General features: G+C 33.4%; 1 protein-coding gene across 1 annotated transcript in view; it reads left to right on the forward strand.

Annotated features, from left to right (window-relative positions):
- Nucleotides 1-21,018, forward strand: part of LOC129907288 (ribosome biogenesis protein WDR12 homolog) — a 249,072-nt gene that overhangs the window by 162,753 nt on the left and 65,301 nt on the right. Inside the window, exons 4-5 of the mRNA XM_055983405.1 lie at nt 16,834-16,895; nt 16,949-17,195. Coding sequence (XP_055839380.1) covers nt 16,834-16,895; nt 16,949-17,195 — 309 coding nt within the window. The remainder of the gene's footprint in view (nt 1-16,833; nt 16,896-16,948; nt 17,196-21,018) is intronic.

The raw sequence follows: 21,018 nt of genomic DNA on the forward strand, positions 1-21,018 counted from the left end.
TTATTGACCTATGCGGTAGTAATAGGGTTTGTAGGGTTTCTAGGTCACGACAGGTGGCGCTGGGGTAAACGTCAAAACTGATGGATGATGATTTGTTGTTTTTAGACGAAAACAACTGATGTAAGAGTAGTGAAATAAAGAGAAAACAAAGTGGGAGGTGTAGTCTCTTGAATAGTTACTCGGCAGAACATAGACTAAAGATTAGGGTGGGTCAAAAAAATTGAAATTCTTTTTTTTTAATTGGTACTCTGAAAAATTGATTGCTAGACCCCTCTAGAATATACACACCAAATATGAGCTCTTTATATTAATGGGAAGGTCCTCCGCTTTGCAATTTTCCATTTTTACATCAAGCTTCTACTAAAAAAAAATAATTTTTTTATTAATTGACTTTTTAGCAAATTTCTTTTCATATTCTTGTAGGAAATTGAACGCTCTACAAAAAAGGCCTTATACACTTTTTTCGTTTATCTAACCGTTGAATAGATATTTGAGGTCCAAAAATCGAGAAAATCTTTAAAAATTCGTTTTTTGTTCTTAATTTTGTAACAAATTGAAAAATTATAATGATTAAACGCGCAAGACATATTCTTGTTGGAAATTGATTGCTCCACAAAAAAGGTCTTAATAACTTTTTTCATTAATCTAACCATTCTAAAGATATTCGAGGTCAAAGTTAAAAAAAAATATAAAAACATTTTATATATTTAAAAAAATTCTAATTCATTGAAACTTCATTATTTTCAAATAAGCAAGATATATTCTTGTAGGGGCTTAAACGTTCTACAAGAAATTCCTTGGAATGAAATTGATTGCTTTAACCGTTTAGAAGATATTCGTATCCAAATCGCAATGCATACGGGTCATAAGAAAACTATTGAAATCAGTGAGCATTGGTTTGGATACGAATATCTTCTAAACGGTTAAAGCAATCAATTTCATTCCAAGGAATTTTTTGTAGAACATTTAAGCCCCTACAAGAATATATCTTGTTAATTTGAAAATAATGAAGTTTCAGTGAATTAGAAATTTTTTAAAAATATAAAATGTTTTTATATTTTTTTTTAACTTTGACCTCGAATATCTTTAGAATGGTTAGATTAATGAAAAAAGTTAATAAGACCTTTTTTGTGGAACAATCAATTTCCAACAAGAATATGTCTTGCGCGTTTAATCATTATAATTTTTCAATTTGTTACAAAATTAAGAACAAAAAACGAATTTTTAAAGATTTTCTCGATTTTTGGACCTCAAATATCTATTCAACGGTTAGATAAACGAAAAAAGTGTATAAGGCCTTTTTTGTAGAGCGTTCAATTTCCTACAAGAATATGAAAAGAAATTTGCTAAAAAGTCAATTAATAAAAAAATTATTTTTTTTTAGTAGAAGCTTGATGTAAAAATGGAAAATTGCAAAGCGGAGGACCTTCCCATTAATATAAAGAGCTCATATTTGGTGTGTATATTCTAGAGGGGTCTAGCAATCGATTTTTCGGAGTACCAAATCAAAAAAAAAATTTTCGATTTTTTTGACCCACCCTACTAAAGATGAATTCACCGGGAAGAAATTTACTGATGGCTTGTATGTAAATGCATGCAGTGATGCAGTAAACGTTGGCAGCGGATGGGGGCAAGCAGATGCAGTGGCGTATTGAGGGGGGGGGGGGCTCAGGGGGCTCAAGCCTCATCATAATCTACATGATTAACTGAAACTTCTTCGTAAATCGTAGAGATTTAGATGCAGCTCAAATGATCGAGCCCCCTCCAAATTCTAAAATGGTTGTTTGTGTTTGTTTAAGTAAGTGCCTTAGTTGACGTTGAGGTTTAGGATTTTCAGGATTTTAGTCCAATTCAGAATTCTTCAAATAGTTTGTTTGGTATTTTGACGTCGAATTACATCACCGTTAAATTTTGCAAAGCTTCTTATGCAATTACGTCGTATTTTATTGTCTTGAGTATATTACTTTTTTTCAAAAATAATATTTTTCTCAGAGATATTGGAAATACAAATTTTTTATATCTCAATATCTTAGTGGTCAACATGACTAATGGTTTATTTAAGCAAATTCCAGTTTGTGCTTCTGATTTGTATTAAAAAAGGAACATATTATTAAAAAATATATATTTCGGATTAAACATCAAGAGAATGACATCGAAAATTAGTTTTTGAGACTTTTACGTTCTGCATTTCACTTTTTGAGCATTTACTTGCGTTGCCGATAGTGAAATTAGGTGTTCTAAATTTTTTCACTCATTTAGATTTTCTGATCGAACTCAATTCGCTTTGTTTCTGCTCGTGAACTTGGTATCTTTTTCAATGAATCTCCAATTTTTGGACAAAATATTATCAAAACTTATAATTTATTGTTTTGTAATGTTTATTTATTGTTAATTTAATACAAAATACATAAAACACATCAGGCATGAAATATCATAATTCATTACTGCCTTTGTGTTCGCAATCTCTTTCGCTTTACACTTTATCTAATTCATTTTTTTTTTTTTGAAAATTTGCAATAATATCGCCCATGTTCTGCATTTCACTTACATATTTCATATGTCTCGCAAAATGTGACTTCTTATTTTTTCTTTTAAATTCTGCTTTATTCCAATAAAGTTGCCAATAAAATTGCATCCATGTTCAAAGTAGCAGTAATTTAACTTTAGAAACAAAATAAAAATGGATAATCCTTTAGTTTTGACAGTTCGAATCATTTTCGAAGTTTTCGAAATCGGTCTAAGATCAATTTCACGTGAAATTAAAAAGTGGTGCCAGTTTACTTTCGGTCGAATTGCGGAAATATAGGCGTTTATACCGAAAAAAGTGATGGGTATAGCTCAAAAACTAGACGTGATAGGAATAAATCTGTAAACAGTTTTGAATTCAGCACATGAAAAAGTTAGAACGAAAAAATGTTTTTTTTTTAAAGACTACTAAACACCTTGCTGTTTGTGTAAAATGTTTGGGATACAAGAACTTGGAAAAATAGCTACTGCGAATGTGAAAGGAGGAGACAGTAGTACGAAGTTGTCGGGAGCAGTAAAATAATACTATACGACTTTCAGTACCGCAGCACAGCGCTTTTCTCTCGATCAAAGATGAATAAAAAAAGAGACAAATTTGTAGTACATTTACCTTATAAAAATTTTTGAAAAATTTTCCAGCCCCCCCCCCCCCCAAAATTTTTTCTGGATACGCCACTGAGCAGATGCTCTAAGTGTGATGAATGCTGGTGGCAGGCAAGACAATGATTTGTGTCGTCACAAGATGTAGAGAAGTCCAGTTGTTGGCCGCAGTCAATGATTTGATTTTTTTTTTAATGCAAAGAAAAACCAAGGATGTTGGATGGTGTCATCAAATATGTACAAGGCAGAACATATACCAAAATTGTACTCACCGGGGGAAGACAATTGAATGAGTTAGCTCTATTCTCAATAAAGAGAAATTTTTAAAATTGGTGGTAGTTGTTGTTAATAGATGCAGCAAAAAACAATAATTTTTAATAGGTTTTTTTTTTTTTTTTTAAAGGCAAATAAATAAAACTTTTAGGTTAAAGTTAAATAACAACTAATTGGCGAAATTGATTAAAATTAATTTAATTTAAAGTCAAAAAGACACTAGAATCAGTTAATACTTTTTAACTTTATAAATAAGACGATTTAAACGTTCAATAATAAAAAATATTCGGAGCAGAAATAAAACACAGCCAATCACTTAGAGAGAAAATTGAAAACAATGACTTGACATTAAAAAATTATTAGTTTTCCTACACTGTAAGTAAAAAACGAATACTGAACATTTGAAAAGTTGTGTACTCCTGATGAAAAGGAGTGTATATCAAAGCAAATTTGCCGGTGATCTGACATTGATGTTTCAGTCGAAACATGCCAGTATTGAATAGCATTGCCTATGAATGGAGTGCATAGGATGAGATCAAGGACTTCTTCCCTGATTCTGTTTATGAAAGAAGGGCTATTCCCATGGTTTAAAATTTCAAGATTATTTTTGAAAATGAATTCTTAAAGGTACTTTTGTTAATGTTGAAGCTGCCCCACACAGTGTGGTGGGCGTTGGCATTGGCATCACAACTAACTATGATTTGCCGGCCTGTTTTGCATAATAGTCGATAAGACCCTGCAGTTGTTTAAAGCTGAGGTCGGCAGAATCCCCTGCCAGGTAGGCTGAGCATCTGACAGCTTCTGACCTGCCCTCCGAGTTGTGCAGTTGGATGATAGCTGCTACCATGTCCTTGTTGTTGTGCTGTGGAATAGGAATCGTTGTTATAGATTTATCTTATAACTTTAAACGAGCTAAAATTGTTTATATATATATAAATATATATAAAAATCTCGGAAACGGCTCTAACGATTTCGATGAAATTTTCAGGGTTTGTTCATCTAAGCGAGTAAAAAGTTTTGGAAGTATTTTTGGAAAAATCCGCCCACTGCCACGCCCACTTTTTTAACATGTAAGTTTTTTCGGGAACGGCTCTAATGATTTCGATGAAATTTTCAGGGTTTGTTCATCCAAGAAAGTAAAAAGTTTTGGAAGTTTTTTTTTTGGAAAAATCTGCCCACTGCCAAACCCACTTTTTTAACATTTAAGTTTTTTTTGGAAACGTCTCTAACGATTTCGATGACATTTTAAGGGTTTGTTTATCTAAGGGAGTTAAAAGTTTTGTAAGTATTTTTGGAAAAATCCGCCCACTGCCATGCCCACTTTTTTACCATAGAATTTTTTTAAACTTTAAAGATTTCGATGAAATTTTGAGGTCCTCTAGACATTTTGGAAGTATTTTCTCTTATATTAGTTTTTTTTGCGGTGTTGGTCGCAAATAAAAGTTAGAAATAGATTTTTTATAAAACTTGAAACTGTTAGTTAATTTGCAGCGAAATATGGCGTATGGAATAAAAAATATTTTGATTACTTAATTGTTCCTAATTATTGGCAATGTTTTCGTAAAAGAATTAAAAAAAAAAAAAAACAAATATCAATAATGGGCGCAGGAAGCAAAATACTGTTGTCAAGTAGGGATTTTTCGAAATTTCACAAGAATTGCATTAAATTGAAACCCGTAAGGATTTGGGAGGAAAAAGGTTCCAAATTCTGAGAGCCCTTAAGTTCCCCAATCAGCATATTTCGTTTGATCCATTACTTTTGGGACACCCTATATAAGTAAAAAAAAGAAAGGAGTAAAGCATCCACTGATACTAGTTCATACTAGCTAGTTCACCCAAAAACATACTAAGTTTTCTAAACTCAGGATTTCTACGTGAACTCTAAAAAGAGGACATCACAATAGGCCCATCAGAGGCCGCAGTGATAAGGCGAATTATTCCCACCTCTCACTCTAATCTTAGTCTTAATCTTAATCCACTCCCTTCAAGCAAACAGGTCCGACCTCGGTCCGAATCCGCTCCGCCTGAGGCGGAGCTGAGTCCGACTTCGGATCAGAAACTGGTCCGAAGGCGGCTCAAATTAGTATGGAAATTATAATCACCGCGAAGTCGATTGCATATGTATTGGTGTGGTGAAAATCTCCATTCCGAGAAAACGGAGCCGAAGGCGGACCTGAGCCGGAGCAGCGAAAACCTACCAGAAAGAGGAATAAGAAAGGGATGACATTTCGCAATTGCGACCAAAAAAAGAACAAGGTTTATTTTTTTTTTTCACTGAAACTGTTTTATTTTTTATTTTATTTTGGCAAACGAAATTTTCACAATAAATACATTTACATCACATACATTTTTTTTTCATTTTATTTCATTTGATGCTGCTGCTGTTGTTGGTGTTTTTTTAGATACCCAATCGCATGTTTCACCTTCTAGATTTTTCTTCATCATTAGAGATAACATCTACAACACAAGAAGAAACAACATTTTAACCCAAACACTTTGAGCGATATATACAACATACCTTTTTTTGTTTCCATATTGTTTATAATTTGATATTGTTTATAATTATACTAATATTATAATAACAACGACACGAGACACGACGCGACGCGACTATACACTTCAACGAAACATAACAAAATGACGCTTTTGCTCTTGTTGGCTATGTCTGTTTCACTTTTTTTTCCATTTCTCACTTTCCACCACGATTCTCGTTCGACTTTGTGTTCATACACAAAAAGTTGCAAGTGTGTGAGTGCAACCCCGCTTTTCTCGGTCGGAGGTCGGACTGTCTTTTCTGGACTCCGTTTTCTTGCTTGAAGGGCTGATACAGAATAGAACAGAGACAGGGATAAAAATAGTATTTCTTCATACTAAGCTTTGCCGACAAGGCTATACAAAAAAAAAAAAGATTAACTTTATATTCACCATCCAAAACTTTCTGACCCGTAAATTAAAATTTGAACAAAAAGGGATCTCATTGCTGTAAGCATTTTCGATAATGCAGATTCCTGTAACCCTTCTATTCATTGCTGGTCGTATATTCAAACTTAAATAAACTGGATTATAAAGTGGGAATGTGGTGTTTTGTAACCCGCGAAAAAACTGGTCATTGCAAACTCAAACCCACTCCAAAAAATTGCTGTTTACATTCGATTTTTTTTCACTCAAAGTTATAACATTTAAGGATACCGAGCAAAGCTCGGTCACCCAGGTACTTTATCATTATGCAAGCTCTAGGTCTATCTTCATTACTAGAATCATAAATTAGCTGCAAGGAAGTTGTCAGCTGACCGTTCCCTTTTGCACTTGTTTGTTGCCTGCACTGATATGCATGCCTTCTTATCTGCTAGTACTTTTGCGTATCTAGCTTTTCCATGCGACTTGCTTCTTCAGGATCAATGCCGTCTCTGATCTGCGCAGCTATACGTCGCACATAGGAGTATTGTCATCAAAAACCTGGCCATAATTATTTTTCGTGGTTTTTGTTATTATTTCTGTTTAAAATGAGTATTCCTACAAGAAAATACAATACAAACCGAGTTTTTGTTATTTTTATTTTTTTACGAAAAACTAAAAAAATTGATTAATGGCCTGTACTCCGCCTGTCGACATTATTTTTCCCAAAATTTTTTCCTCATCCCTAATACGCAATTCTCAGTTTCTTTTCTCTCTTCCCCAACGTTAATTAAGATCACCCAAAATAAAATACACTAATAACATCAGTAAATTTAATTTAAAAATAAAAAACGTTGCATAAAGTAAGGAGTATTTTCTATCAGAAAGTGAAAAACTAATTGACCCTCGATTCTCTAAAGAGCACCTAAGAGCACCCAGTTTTTGTTGCATTGTGTTAAAGAATATATAAACTAACTCATAAGTTTCAATTCATCGCAGAATAACGGGGTATACTAAAACAAAATAATTAAAGTTCAAATAATAACTTACCAAAAATATCAAGTTTTTAGATACTTGTTCTAAGCCCGAATTAAAATAGAAAAAACCATCTAACATTTTCAAAACTTTATTAATATCGTTAATAAATAACTGAAGAAGAATTCTCGATTTAAATTTTTTTAGATTTCTATCACAACACTACGATATCGCATATAGAATAACACTTACCAAAATACTTCGAATTCAAATAAAAATGAGGTAAATGTAACAGTTAACTTTGAACTCATTTTTTAACAAGACACGATCAAAAAACAAAAAAATGAGTGCAGCATATTGACACAGGTATATTTTGCACCCACTTTGCCAAACTTTTTGGTGTCAATTTTGATTTTCAGAAAATCGACTTATGACCAGGTTTTTACTGCAAATACTCCTATGTGCGTCGCCTCTGAGCCCCAGTGAAATAATTTTTCTGCTCTACAGTTGACCCATTGATTACAGGAGCATCTTTGTTGGCTTCCTGTGGTGTTACAAGGCCCTTAGGGCTATCGCCCTTGTTGTTTACTTATGTGCTAGTGTTTTCCTGCCTTGAATTTCCCTTGGTCCTAATTGGATCTGAGAGAAGTTCAAGAACAGTTTGCACTTGGACTTCAGAATGGAGTTCTTGGATTTCTCATCGACGGAGAAAGTGACGTGATAACCGCCGCTTTTTTTTGGATTATCCTGAGGACTCTCCAGCCTTCCAGAACGCTCTTTCTGACCAGTTTGGTTTCACGCTCAGTAAGTGTTTCATGGAGCTGAAAATGAAATCTCTAGAGAAGAATTCCTCATCAGAAAGCAACGATTCCCAGGAGACTTAGGAAACACAATTTTGGGACTTATTCAGCAAGAAAAGCACTAGTTAACCTCTTGAAAGCATGTTGAAAACTATGAAACTCGCAAAAAACCAACTTTGGTAAGCCTCCTTCTTTCCGGAACAAGATTTAATGGACCGATGTAAGTTCTTTTGTACTCCATACATCACCAAAAGTGAATTTTGTTCGGAAGCTGTCTAGTAAACTTTGTTCCAGAAAGAAGGAGGCTTACCAACGTGCTTTTTTGCGAATTTCATAGTTTTCAACATGCTTTCAAGAGGTTAACTAGTGCTTTTCTTGCTGAATAAGTCCCAAAATTGTGTTTCCTAAGTCTCCTGGGAATCGTTGCTTTCTGGTGAGGAATTCTTCTCTAGAGATTTCATTTCCAGCTCCATGATATTAGGGTTCAATCTGGGATTCAAAGTCAACTACCCAAAAAAATTGTCTTTTTTTTTTGTGTATTTTTTTGTTTTGTACTGATTCTACTCAGTACTCGTACTCTTGTGTTTCTTTATTACCTAAGACATAATTTGACGCAAACAAATCAGTTCTCAATTGATTTGTTTAACAGGTAACGGGAATTTTAACTTGTAACATTAAATGCCCTAATTTCAATATTTATTTGCGAAATGTTTCCAATTTTTTTTTTTGAATCTGAGCCCTAACATGTTCAACAGTTTGATACATGCTTAAAAAAAGCAAAATGTATTACTTTACCTTACCAAAATTGAAAAAGAATTCTGGTCAAAATACTTTTGCAACTAAAAAAATAGCACTTTTAATACAAAAAAAGCTGCCTGAACGCCAAATTTCAATCATATGACTTACTTTGACCACCATGAGATTCACCATAACATGCTTAATAAAAATAACCATCAACTTTACCTATGTAAAATTTAACCGTTAGAAATTATTCTTATCAGATCGAGAATTGAAAATTAGTCAAAATAATTATGCCGACGACTGTATGTGGTTGCCTCTTATATCCCACCCTCTTCGAACAATGACGTCTATAATAAACTTTTTGACTGCTTGGAGACTATTCATGAACAAATTGATGATGAAGATGATTTATTAATAATCGGAGATTTTAATCTACCTCACCTGCAATGGGCAAAATCCAATCACTGTGATGCCTTTCTACCTGTCGACGCTTCCAACAACAACGAGTTTCTCGTTATCGACGGAATGGCTTCTTTTGGCCTTGATCAATTAAATGGAGTGAGTAACCAATTTGGCAAAACTTTGGACCTTATCTATTTCTCTCATGTCTCTAACTCTGATGCTGCAGTTTTATTGAGTGACACAAAACTTGTAGAAGAAGATCGCCATCATCCTGCATTATCTATTTCTATGAGCTTAAGTATCTATCATTCATCTAATACTTTTAAGGATCAGCATGAATTCAATTTAAAAAAATGTAATTTTACTGTACTGTTTAATTTACTCAATGACATTAACTGGGATTCTGTTTTCTTTAATGTTAATTTTGATGAAATGATTGTACATTTTTATGAAATATTATTTGTTTGCTTTTTAGAAACACTCCCTCTACGCAAAAAACGTGTATTTAATAGCAGCCCGCCATGGTTCGATCTACATATACAAAAGCTTAGAAACAAAAGAAACAAGGCTTGGATAAAATTCAATCGATCACAAACTGATGAAAACCGTAAAAGTTACATTCATTTAAGGGATGAATTTATAAGCTACTCTAACTTTCTCTATACAAGCTTTATATCTAAAACAGAAAATGAACTTAAATCTAATCCACGTAACTTCTGGAATTATGTTAATTGTAAAAGAAAATCTGACGGTTACCCAGCACATATGACTTATAATAATTCTACTAGCCATTCCCCAGAGGTTATATCCAACATGTTTGCCGAATTCTTCGAGGGTGCTTTTGAAAATGATTCTACAAATGACTCAAATATAACTTATTCAATTGATGAATTCTCACATCTTAACTCGATTAATTTTGCAATTTCTGAAGCAACTATTCTTGACTATATCGAAAAGTTAGACGAGTGTTTCAGTCCCGGCCCTGATGGCTTGCCGTCTTTTATTTTGAAAAAAATATATATGAGAAAAATGTGGAACGTATTTAATTTATTTTTAGTTTCCACATCTAATTAGCTGCGTTCCTTTGGAAATATTTATCTACTTTTTAGTACTTAAAGCTGCTTTGAACTACTTTTTCAATATAGCAAAAGTAGTTCAAAGTAGTTTTAAGTACTAAAAAGTAGATAAATATTTCCAAAGGAACGCAGCTATTGATACAACAAAATAAATAACCAGCTATTTTTGATATTAATCTAAAATTTCTCATGTGTAATGTATTCACTTTTAAAACAAGTAGAACTCGGCTCAAGAAAAATCATGTGAAAAATGTGGAACGTATTCAATTTATTTTTTAGTTTCCATACTTTATTTGTACAGTAAAATTAATAAACAGCTATATTTGATATTCATTCAAAATTTCTCATGTGGAACGTATTCACTTTTAAAAACAACATATTTCTAACTAAATTTCCATTTCACACTACAAAAACTGAAAAACTAAATCTAGCCTTGTTCAACTTAAAGTCATTAACAAAACAAGAGGTCAAATTAATGCCAAAGGAGTGTCTTTGTAACCGATGTAAAAGATGAAATCTACTCAACCTCCTCCATTATCCTATTTTTGTTCAATCTATTTATAAACAGCATTAGTTTAAACATTTTGATGTAATAAAAAAAGATGAAAACTCCATTCGATATAATGTTCATTGTCCTTTTTTTTTGCTAATTAGCTTTTGTTTCGGACGATGTTGCTTTAATTGCTTCACAGCAACAATCGACTCTTTCCATCCTCTCAAACCCAATTTTTTAGGGTTTGTCGTCCTAATTAAGCCAAAATGTTATCCTCCCATAAAAAAAAAACAGGATACAAAAAATTCCAAACACGAAAAAAAGAAAATTTTTTACATAAACAAAAGTATTTTTCGCACCAGAAAAACGCGAAAAAAATCCAAAAACCCGATTATACCACTATCGGGTAGCTGAGAATATAAGCTTTCATATGGCACCACTTCAATGTCTCTAAGAATTGATACATTTGCAGATGAGAGGGTTGGTGATGAATGCCCAAAACACATAATCCCAAAAAGAAAATCCCCATAGCCAAAATCCCCAAGTCATACCTGGGTAAAGATAAAATCTCCAGGAAAAAATCTCAAAAAAAAAATCTCCGAGAGAAAATCCCAAAATTTCATATGCGCAATTTGTGTATCTTCATTTTGGAAAAAATCTATTTTCGTCCATTTATTTATAAGCTGCGATAACTTACTTTCAATGATTTCAAAATGGTCGTGTTTGGTTCTGATTTTGCTTTGACTTTCGGGTTTTTTTTAGAATTTTATATAATTTTTAATTTTGCTAGTCGGAGATTTTTGGGGATTTGGAGATAGTGGGAGAAAAAATTATTTATTGGAGATTTTGTCCATTGGGTGCCTTTCCCCATGGAGATTTTGTCCATGGGGTCAAAAATTTTCTGGAGATTTTATCCGATTGAGATTTTTTTTTTTTTTTTTTTGAGATAGTGTAGATGATGAGATGAGATTTATTTTTTTCTCTCAGCGATAAATCTCACTGGTTTACCGAAACATAAAAAAATACAAATAAAGGTTTCTCCCAGACCTTGACCGAAATTTTTCATTTTTAAAAATAAAGGTTATTTTATGACCTTTATTAAAAATGGCGACAAATAAGAGTTATTAAGGAACCTTTGAGATTTATTTCTGATCTCTGATTTTTATCAATTTTGTACCGCGGAGGGCAGTATGTAGATGAGATATTCAGTACATTATGCATAGTTTCAACTTGCACACTTATAAGCCGCATCGATTCAAAATCAAGCTTAAAACCTGTCAAGTGTTTAATACAATCTTTTATATATAATGATGATCCGCCCCTTGCTTTGTTCGACGTTTGAATTGCGTGGTAATCATGAAAACCGTTGATATTAAAATTTGATTTCTTTTTTTTTCATGGGTTTCCGATATCAGACAGATGTCAATATCTTTTTCCCGGATAACCATTTCTAATTCTCCAAGTCTTTGCCATAATCCGTTGGCGTTCCATGTAATAATTTTAAGCTTTTCCATCATTTATATTTTGTATAGTGTTGGATAAAATAAAATCTTCAAGTTTAGATAGTCTTTCAGACATAAATTTAATAAGCTTCAACTGATCCTCAAATTTTGATAAAGCATTGAGAAAATGCGTCAGATTCGTAATTATGTTTTATTACGGGTGTAGCCGCTTTTTCAGCATATGAGTTGACATTACGTTTCTTTGGAGACGTCTTTGATGTTGTTGGAGTTTAATTTTCTTTGCCAGTGGCGGGTTTTATTGTATTTACCCTTTCAGAAATCTTTGAAGTTTGGTTTTCTATTTGCTTTGTGGGTTTTCATTGGGCGTGAATAGCTTGACGGGTGACTTCCATTGCAGTTAATGCACTTTGCTGGACTTTTGGTATTTCCTGTGCAATCGATGGTTAAATGTCACACACCTACGTTCTTTTTTACAATAAGTTTGCGTGTGGTTGAATCCTTGACAGCGTTTACACTGAGGGACTTGTTTTGTACGTTTTTTAGAGGTTCAATCTTAACTTCGAGTATTGTTTTGATTTTGTAGATTTCCTCTAGTTTTTCTGCTTTATCAAATGTGAGTATAAATAATAGCAGACCACGTTGTACCGCGCCTGTTTTTTTATGTTTTTGTTGTCTTTCTTTCTTGATTATATTTTTTGCATCTAGGATCTTGTAATTCTTTTCTTTAAGATCATTAAGTTAATATCGTTTTTATCACATGTAGAGTGTAAGCCCCTCGCCATGGCGTGTAGAGGTCTTTCCGATTTGTTTTCGTATTTCCGTCTTCGCGAAAGGAAAGTAAAATTTATCGGAGTCTCTTACACTTTCTCTTGTTGTTTTTACGCGAGATAACTTTGAAATTCGTTGGCGGTAACGCCTTTAAAATAGTTTGTAATTTATTGAACTCCGCAACCCCGACAACATTAATCGGTGGCGGTGGCCTTATTTTAACCGGTTTTTCTCTGATATTTGTATCTTTTGGTGCATTAACTTCTACTGTCTCGGAAGAGGATGCACCCTCTGGTGAGGAGAGAGCTTTGCGTTTTTTGGTACGTCTTTTTGAGGATTTTACCGTTTCGCGTTCGAGCTCTTCTTCGTCAGAAAACCAGAGGTCTTCCAATCCACATCTTGACATTTCACCCCCAGCCTGGGGGAAGGTTATAAGTGGAAAACGCTCCTAACCTTTAAACAAGCTGCGTGACCTAACTTCCAATTTTTGCTTGGAAGACCTCTGGTTTTCAAAAAAAGACACTATTAGCTTTTATTTGAAATTAAATTCGCATTTTAATTCGGTAAGTTTTGAGGGGCGCAGCGTATTATTTGAGACTTTTTCGTGAATTATTCGTAGTTTTGCATATACTTTGGGTCATTGTTAATAACACAGGTCAACACGAAATTTGTGCTTGGATTGTGACTATGAAATTATGATAGATATATTGATACTCATCTGGAAAACATTTTTCTTTTTATTTTTAATTTGCTTTTGAAGTCAGCAGAGCAATTTACAGTATTCAAGAAAATCTGTCTTTTACAGAAATTGTCGGACGTAATTTTGGCAAAAACTCGAGAACGTCTTAACCGATTTGGCTTATTTTTGTTTTGTTTTCTTCATTTTAATGCTGTTTTCATATTTATATTCAGAAAAATTAAAAAAAGAAGAAAATTAATAAGAAAAACGAAAAATTATATCGAAATTTTCGTTTTGTTCCAATTTTTGTCACATGAGAGCTTGAGGCATTATTTGATACCTTCTATTTTCAATATTTATGGTAAAAGTAATTCACTCTGATAATATTTTTCGTCCACAAAAATAACTGTATCCAAACTGTAGCCAAACTAATTCATATTGAAATTCTTTATTTATTGAAACATTAAATTAATTTGTTTGCATAGTATTTTTATTATTTTGTTGCATATACAGGGTGTCTAGAAAATAATGGATCAAACGAAACTTAAGATCTCTCAGAATTTGGTAGCTTTTTCAGACCAAGTCCTTACGGTTTTCGATTAAATATGCAGTACTTCTGAAATTTCCCTACTTTGCAACAGTATTTTGCTTCCTCTGCCCATAACTGATTTTTGTTTTTTACAATTCTTTCAATAAAACATTGCTTAATAATAAGAAACAATTAATTAATAAAAATATTTTTTATTTCATACGCCATTTTTCTGCAAATTAATTAACAGTTTCAAGTTTCGTAAAAACTCAATTTCTTGCTTTTATTTCAGAGCAACAAGACGAAAAAAATTTGTATTGTGTGACTCTGGTTTATTATTTTTAAAACTTATCCCGGTATTGCAGTTTTTAAAAAAGTATAAAAGTTTCCAAAGTTGAAGTTAGATAAAAAAATATTACAGTTTGAATTCAAAAAACAGTGTTTTTCAGAGCAAAAAACCCTTGTATTCATCATAACTTTTTTCTTATAATTTTAGTCGAATAAAGTGCTCCTGCAAAAATGTAGATCTTTCAATTATCTACATTTTATACCTTAACAGTTTTTTTGTACAATGCACGGTTCTTGCACTATAGCTCATAAAACTCGAGTTAGACTCACAGGGTATGAAAATTGTATTTTTGCTCCCAACACTACAAAAGCAAATCTTAGGAGGGGAAAGGGTGATTATTTATTGTTTTAGTTTACCATGAACCCAAAAAGTGCAAATTAAACCCAAGCACAAAAAATATTTTTATTTTTGTCGACCTGTGTAATTGATCAAGCTTTTTCAAAACATCGTTTTATATTTAAATGCTAATAACTCTTATTTTTATTTTATAGTGAAAAAAACTCCTTAACTCATCGACCAAAATACCAAAAAACATGACTTTTTGAAAAAACTCACTTTCATCGCTTCTAATCTTAAAACGGGCTGCATGACAAAACTGCCAGACTTTCACCCGGAAGACCTCTGAATTTTGGTAGCTGACAATATCACCTTTAATTTGACACCAATATTGTCTTTTAACTCTATGAGATGCACAATGCACTTTACCACGCCAATCGTGCCGGGATGCGAACGGGAAGACCTGTGGTTTTCGTAACTACTAATAGCCCTCTTTCACTTCCCATTTGAAATTTTCTTTAGCTCGATGAGTTGAGCGTTTCTGCAGTGGCCGCCCGGTCTATCAGGTGTTATCAATGAAAAAAGTTGATCAATTCAGGGTTAATCCAATGCTGTATCACTTTATTGTATCCTTATTTAAGTCTGAATGTTTAAAAACAATTGACGAATGGTTAATGTTTCATAAATTAATTTATCAAGAAGTCCAGCCACGTAAAAACAGAAAATAAAGAGGATTTTTAGAAAAAAGTAGTTTTGGTTTTTTGTTAATTTCTCTAAAATGAGAAGATATTTTTGAATCTGGTTTTCTGTTTTTGTTTAAAAAACTAAATCAGTAGGTACTTAATTACATAAAATTTTGAAAAAAAACTAGTTTGAAATTTTTTTTTCCAATTTTTTTTCAAAATTTTGACTTTAAAAATTAATTTTTCAAAAAATGTGCCATAAAATGGCTTTGTTTAAAATTTTTGTAAAAGACTAGGGTTTTGGCTTTACAAAAAGGTATAGCACGTTGTTGTAAGTAGAACCGTTGCTTTTTAATATTTTTTTTTTTTTCAAAAATAAGTATTTTTTTTTAAATTGCCCCTCCCCGCTAAACGAGGGGGAATATACCCCCCCCCCCCCCACCTATACGATTTTTTTCTTGTCTCAACCTAACCTACACGCTCTAGCTTTTTGGCACATTACTCCTGAATCACCCTGTATGAGCTTTTTTTAGCCTAACATTTTCCTTGCGGAGAAGATCGATTCCTTTCTGTGCTTTCTTTAAAGCCTCATTTTCATTTCTTAGAAAATTGATTTCTTCTTTTAACTCTTAATAGAGTTTCAATGTTCGTCGAGTCTTTGACGAAGGTCGTTATTGTCTTTTTCAAGACTTTCTTTTTTCTCCGAGTCGTTTTCTGCACGCTCTGGCAGTTTGGGCGGACTCTTTTGCCCGGATGCGCTCGATGTTGGTGGTGGTGGTCGAGGTATCTTGAAAAGAGATTTATCAAGGAAAGGAAAGGAAAGGAAAGGAAAGGAAAGGAAAGGAAAGGAAAGGAAAGGAAAGGAAAGGAAAGGAAAGGAAAGGAAAGGAAAGGAAAGGAAAGGAAAGGAAAGGAAAGGAAAGGAAAGGAAAGGAAAGGAAAGGAAAGGAAAGGAAAGGAAAGGAAAGGAAAGGAAAGGAAAGGAAAGGAAAGGAAAGGAAAGGAAAGGAAAGGAAAGGAAAGGAAAGGAAAGGAAAGGAAAGGAGAGTAAAGGAAAGGAAAGGAAAGGAAAGGAAAAAAATGTATCACTATTTCTATTAGATAGCATACATTTTACTTATAAAATTCTCCTGAAGTGATCAACAACCTGTCGAAAAGTTGTGAAAAGCCTTTTGATTTCTGTAGTTTTGGCAATAAAATTCCAAAACTACAGAGACCAAAAAAGCCACCAGAAACAATGTCTTAACACAATATGATAATTTATTTTCGTAATTTTTAGTATTTTTTTAAATTGTATAATTCCAGTTTCTCAAGAAATGGATGGCGATTTGGTTATGAACGATACATCGAAAAATTGTGCTACCAAGGTATATGCAAAAATAAATTATTTTGAATTATTTATTTATTTTTTTTTTTACAGGCACCTCTGATGAGTCTTCAAGGACATAAGGAATGTATATCTGCTGTGCAATGGATAGACTCTGAAACAATCTTAAGTGGCTCGTGGGATCAAACTTTAAAAATTTGGAATCTTAACTTAGAGGGAATTCAATCTGAAATTACTGCCAATAAATCATTTTTCGATGTTAGTTATTCTCCATTGAACAAGCTTATTATTACTGCTTCAGCAGATAAAGATTTGCGGCTGTATGACTCACGGTCAAATCGTAAGTAAAATTTAATTTTGATATTCGGCTCTTTTCCAAAACCCAGCCTATCAGCAAGCTGAGACAAAGCGAGTATGGTTGGAACAGCATACACAAAAATCAAACTCCAACAATCAGACTGCTGTTTAGCAATATTCAAATTAAAAATCAAAATTAATAAGTTCTTTGTGCTTGCGGTTTGTAAAGTTTAGAGTTAACTCTTTCCGTCACGCTTAAAGGGCCCTACACACCAACAATTTTGCCTGTCAATTTTACTTGAACGAGTATCGTTTCAAGTAATATTGATCGTTCGTAGGGCCATTAATGTTAGTCACAAGTAAAACTGAAACGTTGATGAGAATCAAGCAAATTTTTAGTTTGGTCAATTTTACCTGACAGAATATTGATGGTCTGTTGTGAACATTCAGTGTTTACCTCGTACTCTAGATATTTTTCAAGTGCTTTTATTAACTTATACACAGAAAATGATTTCTTGTGCAAAATAAAATTGAAAAACTATACATACATATAAATACAGGGTGTCCCGGGATGAGATAAGAAGAATTTGAGGGATGATTCTTGGGTATATTCTAAAAAAAAAATTGTTCTGTAGTAACTCTCTATCTGCAACGTGGATTGAAGAAAACGCTTACTTTACTCCTTTACTCATGTTAATGTTAATAACTCCGTTAATACCTATGATAAAACAATCATTAATGTCTTAATTTTTAGAAAAAATGCTATTCTTTGTACATGATTTGAAAAAATGTAAAAATCTTTTTTAGTTGCTCAGATATTAATTTTTAAATGGAATTATTTTTTTCTTACCCATGATAATTTTTGACTTTCGGGCGGATTTTCTTGGATAAATCTGTTATAAACATAGTGTTTTATAAATTTATTTTTATGAAGAAAACAATTATGAACAAAAATGTTATTTAAATGTTTGCCAGAAAACTTATAGATTTTATGATATTTAGGAAAACCTGCACCAGGTCCAAAAAGTGTGTTTTTTTGCTTTAGTCAAAAATGGGTACGATTTAATAATTTATTTTTGTAGTTTAAGTTTATATCAACAACAATTATTTAAAAAGTTCTTCTTGATTTTGTGTGCTTGATAGAGCCCGTTTTTTTGGATTTTATTGCTAATATTAATTCATGGAGGTTCTCGAATATGATTTACCAGATACAATCCAGGATATTTTACTGATTCAATTAGCTACTTCATATTACGAACAAGATGACGCTTCAGTCCACTAAGGACACGAATTTTAAGATTGGCTGATGAGGATTACGGTTATCATTGGACGGGAAGAAAGGGACCTGTTCTGATTTGCAAATTCTCCAAACTGCAATATATTGGCTTTTTTATGAATAGGATTGAAAAGCGTTACTTATTTGACATCAATAGCACTTCTTGTGGAACAAGAAGAATGTATTCTCTGAACCATCGTTAACCCTAGAAAGATAATCTACGTATGTAAGACGTATGGCGTGTAAAGAACTGTTTTATCTAATTCAATTCAAATTTCTGGGTTTTTGTTAAATTGATAAGATTTATTATATCACTTCTTTAAAATAATCTAAGTAATGAGTTAAATAAATATAAATATGACAAAAAGTGGTAACATAAGACCAAAAATCTTTTTTAGAATCATACGTCTCTGAGACGTATATTATGATTATCTTTCTAGGGTTAAAAAAGGGACAATAGATAGGATAAACTAATATTCCCAATAAAATCCAAAAAACCGGTTCTATTAAGCACACAAAATCAAAGAGCACACTTTAAATAATTGTTGTAAACAGAAATGAACTTAAACTTCAAAAATAAATTTTTAATTCATACCCATTTTGACTAAAGCAAAAAGAAAACAAATATTTGAAAGATTTTACCTGGTGCAGGTTTTCCTAAATATCATAAAATCTATGAGTTCTCTGGCAAACTTGTGAACAACATTTTTGTTAGAAGAGGTTTGTGTATATCTTTCAATACGTGCAGGGCAGCTGATTGTGTAATCAATTTATATTGAAGGTTTTGAATGAACAACAACAACTTGTGTGTGTTACCACCAAGTTCATAGGCTGGAGTTATAGCTATTTCACGGGGACCAACCCGATCATCAGACTCCTTTCAGTGGTGCTAAGTCGCTTATGTTCAATTAATTTTGAAAATTGCCCGAGCTGGGCTTGAACTCACGACCTAGCGGTTGGGAGGCCGATGCACTACGCATCGCACCATCGCTGCCACTTGTGAATTCATAACCCCGAACAGGTTTTCCAATTATCAAGTTTACTTGAACCAACTAGCATTTTTATTAACTCAGACAAGTCTGTTATTGTTCATTCGGTTTCTTTCTCTTTTTCTCTATTTAAAATCCAATCGTATGACAACAATTCGTTGTTCGTATACAAGGAGGGAGATGAGTGGAAAGAGGTTGACACTGGTCAAATTTGAATTTATTATTAGAAGAGGTTTGTGTATATCTTTCAATACGTGCAGGGCAGCTGCTTGTGTAATAAATTTATATTGAAGGTTTTGAATGAACAACAACAACTTGTGTGTGTTACCACCAAGTTCATAGGCTGGAGTTATAGCTATTTCACGGGGACCAACCCGATCATCAGACTCCTTTCAGTGGTGCTAAGTCGCTTATGTTCAATTAATTTTGAAAATTGCCCGAGCTGGGCTGGGCCTCACGACCCAGCGGTTGGGAGGCCGATGCACTACGCATCGCACCACCGCTGCCACTTGTGAATTCATAACCCCGAACAGGTTTTCCAATTATCAAGTTTGCTTGAACCGACTAGCATTTTTTTAACTCAGACAAGTCTGTTATTGTTCATTCGGTTTCTTTCTCTTTTTCTCTATTTAAACTCCAATCGTATGACAACAATTCGTTGTTCGTATACAAGGAGGGAGATGAGTGGAAAGAGGTTGACACTGGTCAAATTTGAATTTATTATTAGAAGAGGTTTGTGTATATCTTTCAATACGTGCAGGGCAGCTGCTTGTGTAATCAATTTATATTGAAGGTTTTGAATGAACAACAACAACTTGTGTGTGTTACCACCAAGTTCATAGGCTGGAGTTATAGCTATTTCACGGGGACCAACCCGATCATCAGACTCCTTTCAGTGGTGCTAAGTCGCTTATGTTCAATTAATTTTAAAAATTGCCCGAGCTGGGCTTGAACTCACGACCTAGCGGTTGGGAGGCCGATGCACTACGCATCGCACCACCGCTGCCACTTGTGAATTCATAACCCCGAACAGGTTTTCCAATTATCAAGTTTACTTGAACCGACTAGCATTTTTATTAACTCAGACAAGTCTGTTATTGTTCATTCGGTTTCTTTCTCTTTTTCTCTATTTAAACTCCAATCGTATGACAACAATTCGTTGTTCGTATACAGGGAGGGAGATGAGTGGAAAGAGGTTGACACTGGTCAAATTTGAATTTATTATTAGAAGAGGTTTGTGTATATCTTTCAATACGTGCAGGGCAGCTGCTTGTGTAATCAATTTATATTGAAGGTTTTGAATGAACAACAACAACTTGTGTGTGTTACCACCAAGTTCATAGGCTGGAGTTATAGCTATTTCACGGGGACCAACCCGATCATCAGACTCCTTTCAGTGGTGCTAAGTCGCTTATGTTCAATTAATTTTGAAAATTGCCCGAGCTGGGCTTGAACTCACGACCTAGCGGTTGGGAGGCCGATGCACTACGCATCGCACCACCGCTGCCACTTGTGAATTCATAACCCCGAACAGGTTTTCCAATTATCAAGTTTACTTGAACCGACTAGCATTTTTATTAACTCAGACAAGTCTGTTATTG

The sequence above is a fragment of the Episyrphus balteatus genome, chromosome 1 (genome assembly GCF_945859705.1).
Source record: "Episyrphus balteatus chromosome 1, idEpiBalt1.1, whole genome shotgun sequence".
Taxonomy (NCBI): domain Eukaryota; kingdom Metazoa; phylum Arthropoda; class Insecta; order Diptera; family Syrphidae; genus Episyrphus; species Episyrphus balteatus.